The 8,573-nt window shown below is 31.9% G+C and overlaps 1 protein-coding gene across 3 annotated transcripts; it reads right to left on the reverse strand.

The window, feature by feature from the left end:
- Nucleotides 1-650: 650 nt before the first annotated feature.
- On the reverse strand, nt 651-5,571 carry LOC114196219. 3 transcript variants are annotated; one of them, XM_028086780.1, is made up of 13 exons: nt 5,162-5,570; nt 4,577-4,893; nt 4,138-4,230; nt 3,933-4,023; nt 3,328-3,379; nt 2,973-3,073; nt 2,720-2,789; nt 2,379-2,482; nt 1,771-1,887; nt 1,372-1,448; nt 1,231-1,275; nt 1,001-1,136; nt 651-827 (listed from the first exon to the last, which is right to left on the reverse strand). In XM_028086780.1, the coding sequence occupies exons 1-12, from the start codon at nt 5,363-5,365 to the stop codon at nt 1,001-1,003; spliced, it is 1,407 nt and encodes a 468-aa protein (XP_027942581.1). In that variant the 5' UTR covers nt 5,366-5,570; the 3' UTR covers nt 651-827. The 3 variants fall into 3 exon arrangements, with proteins under 3 accessions (XP_027942581.1, XP_027942584.1, XP_027942582.1); XM_028086783.1 differs by having other exon boundaries at nt 651-1,136; nt 2,973-3,043; nt 5,162-5,571; XM_028086781.1 differs by having other exon boundaries at nt 651-1,136; nt 2,973-3,055; nt 5,162-5,571.
- Between the last annotated feature and the right edge of the window lie 3,002 nt (nt 5,572-8,573).

The raw sequence follows: 8,573 nt of genomic DNA on the forward strand, positions 1-8,573 counted from the left end.
CAAATTATCTTTAGCTTTAAAACTTGATATATTAAGGTTCTAGTTAATGTCATCAAGACTTATTATCTATTGCCAGAATTCAGCCACCTGAAATGATCACTTACTGGTTGCTCTATGGACTCTGTCAATGCTATATTGCTAACATATACACAAACAGTACGGACATAAGTGGGATAGAATGATGATGAATAAAGTGCATTTTTTATTATTTATAACTGTGGTCTCTAATATATTTGTAATCTTTTCGTCCTTGATAACATTTTCATTGTTTTCTTACCGCAAATCCGATTTGGATAGTTCTTTAAACAGTTAACTAGAATGATTTAACAGTTTAATGAAAGATTTTTAGGCAAGGTTTTAGGGACCAAAAATAAAATAAAAGAAAATAATCAGGAAAAATAAAAAATAAAAAGTGTGAGAATGTGCGACGGAATAAGTAGTGCAGCACCTTGAAGTTGGTTTTATAACATTGCTTAGCTACAAAATTACGGTTTTTATAAAATTAAAATTGTTTTCCTAAAATTAGATTTGACTATGATCAAAACTAAGTGATGATAGAACTTGAATCATAGATGAGCTCAAAGATTATTTGATCCAAAACTTTAATTATAAACTTATAAACTATGCACCAACTAAATTTAGAATCGATATTTTATCCCGCTCAACCAATTATTGTAGATTTAAGATTGTACTGAAGGGAGCAACGGAGTTCTACTATGACAAATCAACAACAAATATTACCCGTAACCTTACATGACTGAACAAATCATCGTGCAATTGACACACTTCCTTAAAGAAAAGTAAGAAGACGATCTGGTGTTCACGTCCTGTTTCATCACAAAATTAACGAATGGTCACACATATGGACTGAACAACCAGAGTTTCATAACCTTCTAGCCGAACTAAGAATAAAGACATGTATTTTTTAGTTTCACGGGGAGTGTTGAGTTAAAATATGTAAATATAAGTTACAATTGCTTCCTTTGATGGCAGATCTTACTTAGCCAGTCTTACTTCTGATGGCCAAGCGATGAAGCCATAAGAGAACTTCAAGAATATAATGCTCCACTTTGTCTTTATCTGCATGGTGGAATGTCTCAATCCACATTAAATCACTCTTTCTGTTTACCTCATACCTTTAAGAAAAAGGAAATATTTATGTAAAAAAAAAAGAAGGAAAAATGTAAAGGATTTGTAACTCAAATATAGCAGTAGAGACTTGCTACTTACCTTGTGTTTGCCCACTGGCCAAGCCAACCAAATCTATGATGTGCTCTGGACCAATTTTAAAATAACATGAACGATGATTAAAGAAGGCTTTTCAAATGGGTAGTTAGGAGGAGCTAGTTCACAACAAGCCAGATATCTTACTTGGATGTGTTAGTGGCCATGGGTTTCAACCAACGTAAGGTTTTCTTTATCTCACTTTTTACATCGGCTACACTTAGCTGTAAGACTCAAACATCAACCATGAGGAAACACTAAAATACAACAAGGAAAAAAAAATATTTTTTGCTTCAAAGTAGAAAGATGAGAGTAGAAGAAAAGTTATTCTCCAAAAATTAAGCATTTTCCGCAGCATTCTAAATATTATCATGTTATGCCGTGAGTAAACAATCTAGGCAAGTATGAAGGCATATGTCCTTTGGTGATCGGCGTCATTGTTTAAACTTAAAGCATTTTTGTTTATTCTCAACTTTGCTTTTATCTATTTTTTTGTGGTTTTTTAACAAAGTGGTAACAATAGAAAGTATCAGTAGTTAATCATACCTCTTCTGCAACATCAAAGGATGGTAAATTAGAACGTAGAACTAGTTTTATATTAGGAGGCAAGCTTTGATATAGTGAATCCTTTGTATTTGCAGCAGGCATGCTTGATTTGGCTACCTGGTAACAGTAGAATGTTACTCAAATGTATTTGCTTAGGATGACACAAAATTCAACAACTATGATTAAACCATCACAAAGTTCTGCAACAGTTATAGAGAAGGTTCATAAACATCAACCACTTCCTTCCTAGTCTTTCACATTACATTACATACGTGATTAACTAAATTTTCTACCAAATTGTCACCGTCTCATGTGAAATGCAGCCAAGGTTTGTAGAAGTCAAATGCTTCACTTTGCTGCTGATTCTTGGTTGAGTTTTCCTCTTAATTTTAATGATTAAAATAAATAAGTTTACAGTCAAATCCAAAACATTTAATTACACCAAATCTGTAAGTAATTAGGAAAAAAGTTACAGAGAAGTGGCGCAATAGAAATTCAATACTTAACAACAGAAGCTACTCTAGAAATTCAACCTCACCTGGTTCAAGATGACAAAAGTAAAAAGTAAAAACAGAGATTGAATGGGTTAAATATAAATTTTAACTCACAAGAGTATCAATTTGAAGCACTATATTTGCATAATGCAAAGCAAGGCCTGCAGGGCCCAATCTTTGACAATTGTTCATGTGTCCAATTGATGGTTCGTAGTAATCTGCAGGTGTCCATGGATAAATATTACAGGTACATGGAACATAGATTTCATTTAAATAGATGGATTTCACCACAAATTTGAAATAAAAATCACTACAAAATAAATAGATGAGATTTGTAACAAGTCTTGTGTTAAATAAGTCCTGACATGGATAAGAACTGATATTCAATACTTTTTATTAAGTGGCACAGAACAGCATCACAGATCAAGTGAAGCAAACATAATCTAATGGCCAACCTGTATTGCCAAACACATTGATTATCTCCAAATGCAAAAAAATGACAATATCTACAAGCTTCTCCACAACCTGTAACACATCAGGTTATGAATTATATTCAACTTTTGCAGGTTCTCTATTTATAATTGCACAAAAATGAACCCACATCTATAAATAAAAATTAGTGGGATATCTAATTGAGAATAAACAAACAAGGAGGACAACACTGAGCACAAGATAAACATTTTTTGCAGAGAAGAAATCTGAAGTTACCTCCTCCAAACTTCTAGACCAGAGTGACTTTTTCTTTAAGTGACTAATTTGCTTTTTTTGACTTTTAATTTCTGTGCTCAAGACTGCAAGATCATCAGTACCTATATGATAGAGACACAATGAAGGTCAAAAGTATATATCTAAGGTACTACACATTCCTCACTGACTAAAATGATGGCTCTATTTTCAACAACAACAATAACATTATTGCCAAATTGTTCTTCACTTTAAATTAAGTCTTTAAGAGCTTCAGATTTAAGATTAAAAATTGCTACACACAAGACAAGATGAATATTATGCTATGATCCATTGGTAACATTGAATAACTCCCTCTTTGATCCTCTAACTCACTTACGCTGAAAATCTTGTTGAAGTTTATCCCAAGCATCTAACTCATGGTACAATTTCTGCAGCCAGAGACAATTGTTTTCCAATTTTAGAACTAAACCCACATATGAAAAATACTTAGATGAATAAAAGAAGAAGCATAGAGAACTTGGTTTCGGCAAGGGAAAGTAATACAAAAACTAAAAGAAGGTCAAGTAACTGCAAAATGGGAGAAAATAAGCACAGATTACAAAAGTGCAGTAAATAAGACAACTCTGGTAATTTAATAAAACACATTTCTACAATTACTTGTAACAGTCTATTGATATGTATGCAATATAAGGTAAATAGTTTGAAATCCTTGAATAATTCCCCCTATAGTGAATTTCTAAAAAATTACAAAAAGAAATTCATGGATAAAGTATTTACTGTTAGAGGACAATCACTTATTCAACTCGTTAAAAGTATTAAAAGATTGGTTTCATTAGAAATAATTAATAATTCAATTAACCACTTGACTTATTCTTATATTGCAAATGCTTTTACCATGAACCTCTTTCCTTTTCAAGTTTTCTTACACTATCAGCTTCAAAAGTTACTATTACCAGTTAGTGATACAAAGAATGCACTCACAACTGTAAGATGAACCGAAGTCATCAATCGTTGCATTATTGATTCTGCTTCGTCTCTTGACAGTCTTTCAGTGTTTAATTGTATGCTAATTCTGAAATTTACAAAGAAAATACATCAAAGGATAAATGAGAGGCTAAATATTTCTTTGATGATGAATGAAAGGTTAGACAAATTGAATAAATTGAATGAGTACACTTTGTATTACTTCTCTAAATAACGATCTAAATTGTGCCACTGAGTATCCTTCGAACGATTTCCAAATCGAATCACCTCATTAGAAAAAACTTTTAACTCCTTCCTGACAACATAATCCAAAATCATATTACAGAGCCATGGTAATGCAAAACAATAAAGTAGTTAAGGTCTATTTGCATAAATTTCTCCAGAAACACATTGGAAGAGAAAATATGAAGAAAAGACTAAAAAATCTCTCCAAAAACTAAAATTAAGTTATGCTAATTTGTAAAAGTTCTCTCATGTTATGTTGTTAGCTTTTCCATGAGTTAATTTTAGCTTTTTGAGAAGTTTATTCCTTTTATTTTCTTCTCCAAGTAGTTTTAGAGAAATTGATCCAAACCCAAACCTCTTAGTTTATTGAATGTACAAAAGTCATTCTTAGTAATCTAATTTAACCAATATTTTACCTCTTGTCTGCTGCAACAATCCTAAGAAGTTCATTCATATCTTCTGATATTAAATTTTGCACACCCTCTGAAAGAAGCACCTTTTCTTTTAAATTCCTAATACTTCCTGGAGATAGAGATTCCAGAAGATTAAAACCTCTGACAATTGTGTTTGCAACCTCAAATGCCAAAATAGAAATTCCATTCCCCTTAATTGCAGCTCCAGAAGCAAACCCACTTCCACCATTTAAATTTGTAATGCTGCTTCCAATGGTATCCAAAATCTTTCCACATCCAATAGTGCCAGCTCTGCCCAAGAGTAAACTCATCTCTGAGACCTGAAAATCAACAATTCTTTGGATAAACTTCCAAATAAGCAGTCACAGAAGAGAAAAACAAAATCAAAATAAATCAAACACCCTCTAAAAGCTGAAGTTCACAACTTGAGGAAAAAATTTTCACAGTTTATCCAAACATATCCAAGATAAGAGACACAGTTTCAAAAATTCTAATAGTTACTAACAAATATACCTTAACCCAGTTATATTTAGCAGAACACACATCAGTGAATGATTTGAAATAAAAATTTAAAACTAAGCAAACAACCTTCGAGATTGAGCTTGACTTGTGGAGAAAGCAAACATCGGCAAAACATGGGATTCCATCATAGAAATGTTGGTCGAGAACAGTAACATGTTCTTGCACTTGCGTTTGTGGTCGCAGATTATTCTCTTCAATTATGCCCTGTGTGTTTGTTGAATCAGTGCCCCTATTGACACGATGCCTCTTTGAATTTGAACCTCCTCCCATCTGCTACACCAAAGACTAAGAGAGTTCAACCTCCACACAATGGAACATCACCTTCTTCATTATAGCACCTTCAACTATGAATTGCTTATCTACAAATAATAGCTTCTGCGCAATTTCTCATTAAAATGGAAATTGCTCAGTAACTGCGTTTCAAGATCACACGCACGCGCTCACGTTTGTATGAAGAAATTTTGCTTTGTTTTCTAGAAACAATTTATTGTAGATAGTAACTCTTTTAATATGACAACCTTAAAATTTGCTATTAAACTCTACTAGATTACTATTTTTAATAATTATTCACGTAAAAGTATATTACATTATACTAAAAAAATTATGAGAAAGCAGTGTCAGTCTTTTGGGTTGAGTTTTTAGGCTAATATAATTTATTTATAGTAAGATTATAAGAAGTTGCAAATCATTTTGTATTATTTTTCTTTGTATAAATTTGACTGATTATTATAAATAAATATAATAGAAGTAAAAAAAGAGTCAATATTTCCCCATTTTATTCATGTGGTCTTTACTTCCTCAAAAATATTGGTGGGTTAGTGTTTTAGATATCATTTTTATTTTAAAATTGTGTTTTTTATGAAAATTTTATTATTATATATGATTAATAATATTTTTAATTATGTAAATATTTTAAAAAATTTTAATTAATCAGCAATTGTTATCTTTAATTGAATAAATTAAGATTTTATTGTTTTTTTCATGTTAAATTATTTATTTATGATAAATAATTAAATTCAGTTTACAAATGTTAATAATTAAATCATACTGTTATTGTATACTTTTACTATAAAAAAAATTAATCTCTTCAATTAATTTTAATTATAAACATCGTTAATTTATTAAGCATGCTTCTTTGAACTTTAAAGTGTCTTTATATGTATCTCATCACATAGATAAGAGTGACTTAGAAGTTGTGGTCAAGTGAATATTTCAGAAAAAATCAAATGGATAAACAGAGGAAAAAATCAAATCGGATAAACAAACGAAAAAAATCACTTAACGTATGCATGAAGACACATATAAGAACAAATATAATTATAATCTAATATTAAAAGTATTGTTTATATTACTAATAACAAAAATAGACATAATTTTTCGAATTTGAAGGCTTTTGCAAATTAAATTACATAAATCTTGGGTTTTATGGGATGAGATGTGTTAATAGATAATTATCTAACTATTTGAGTAAAATGGATAAAATTTTACAAGTTGACTATTTTTTTGTATTAGGTAATTTGTATTAAAAATAGTTATATAAATAGAAGGATTTAAAATTTGATGTTATGGAAGGTTATTTGAATAAGACAATGAGTTTAATCAATGAAAAGAGACATGAGACAGGTGAAGTTTCATGGAAGAAGGTAAATGAAAGCTAACTTTGACAATTTCAACTGTCATTTAATGGTTAAAGATTAAGACAAAGGCTTTTAAATATATTGTATTTAGTGTTGTGTTTTCCACTTTTATTTTGTGTGGCTATGTTAAACCAAATGTTAAATGCTATGGTCCCCACGAGAGTTAGATGTTGGCAGTTACAGATTGCAATAACAAATTTAGTCTCACATTTCACACTACTACTTGCAAGGAAGAAATCATGATGCATAATCTATATCAATATATAAACATTTTATTTCTAGTTTTATTTTTTAAATAATTTTTTTTAATTAAAATTATTATTTTATTAATTTTAACCTTTAAATAATCATTTTTTTTCTTAAATTTTACAATTTTTTCTTAATTTGACATTTTTTTAAACTTAATAATTTTTTAATTAAAAATTATCTACAAAATATATAAAATCTATTTATAATTAAATTATAAAAATCTTTATACATAAACTATAAAAATTATTTATATTCAATTTTATAATTAAAATAATAAAAAATATTATTATTAATTTTATTATTTTTTATCATATAAAAAAAGTGAATACTACGTTTCTTTTGTTTTTACTTGTGAGTACACATTAGTAGTATAAAAAATCTATCCACAAATGCACACCAATGTAATGTAGCCAAGAAAAAAGAACTTCTCTTTCTCATAATCCATTAATAATTCGGACCCAAGTCAAAAATTTTAACGCTTTTGTTTTATTTTTTATTGTGTAATTATTTTTTTTTCTGGTTTATGTATTTTTTAATCTTAATATTCTTAGTATTATCACTCTTCAAATTATGTCATTGGATGCAATCATATAATATTAATTAATGTAATGTCCACTTTTATTGAGTGTCTTAATATTTAAGGGTTGTCACGATGTTGGACCTAAAGACTGGCCCATAGGGTGCTAAGGCCCCTAAAGCAGCCAAGGTCCCTCATTTGCAATTCATTATGAAAAATCAGTGTCCTAACTCTCCCAGTTTCTCTCCATAGAATCTCTGCTAGAGTTTGGAGATCTATCCAAGTTCAAGTAAGCTCAACCTCCGTCTTCCGTTCGCGTAAGTTAATTCTCGAACCTAGCCCTTTCTAAGTTGTTTTCGTGGTTTCACTAGTGCAGATTTGGGATTTTACCTCGCCTTATAGGCCTCGGTTGACGAGCAACCGAAGCATATAACGGTGCGGTGGCAATTTTGAAATTAAAGGCAACTTATAGGCCTCGGTTCAGTCAAAAACCGGTGCCAAATGCTGCTTTAGGCCTCGGTTCTTAAGAAACCGGTGCCAAAGAGGGGTTATAGGCCTCGGTTAAAGAGGCCCGAAGCCAAAAGGTTGCCAGAAATTGACCTATAGGCTTCGGTTAGGGAAAAGCCGGTGCCAAAGAGGGGTTATATGCCTCGGTTCTACGTGGAACTGAGGCCATATTGTTTAATTAGGGCTCAAAAACAGAACCCCTTCTTCCTCGCGCGCGCAGCTGCCATTTCTCTCTGCAAATTCCGGCGACGCTGTTTCTTCTTCTCTGCGCGACTTCCGGCGAGCCCACCACCAAGACCACCACGCGAGCCTCCTACCACCACCGCCGTCTCGTCTCGCATCCAGCCACCGCAGTCTCGTCGCGCCTCCAACCACCACCACCACGCGAGACCACCACGCGAGCTCTTGCGCCGTCTCGTCTGGCGTCCGTCCACCACCACGCGAGACCACTGCCGCTGTCTCGTCCCTCTCTCTGTCTCTCTGCAAGTGTTCTGGCGTCCTTCTACCACCACGCGAACACTTTCGTTCTTTTGCCGCAATTGTCGCGCCGCAGTTTTCTTTAAGGTAA

This window comes from Vigna unguiculata, chromosome 9, assembly GCF_004118075.2.
Source record: "Vigna unguiculata cultivar IT97K-499-35 chromosome 9, ASM411807v1, whole genome shotgun sequence".
Lineage (NCBI taxonomy): Eukaryota > Viridiplantae > Streptophyta > Magnoliopsida > Fabales > Fabaceae > Vigna > Vigna unguiculata.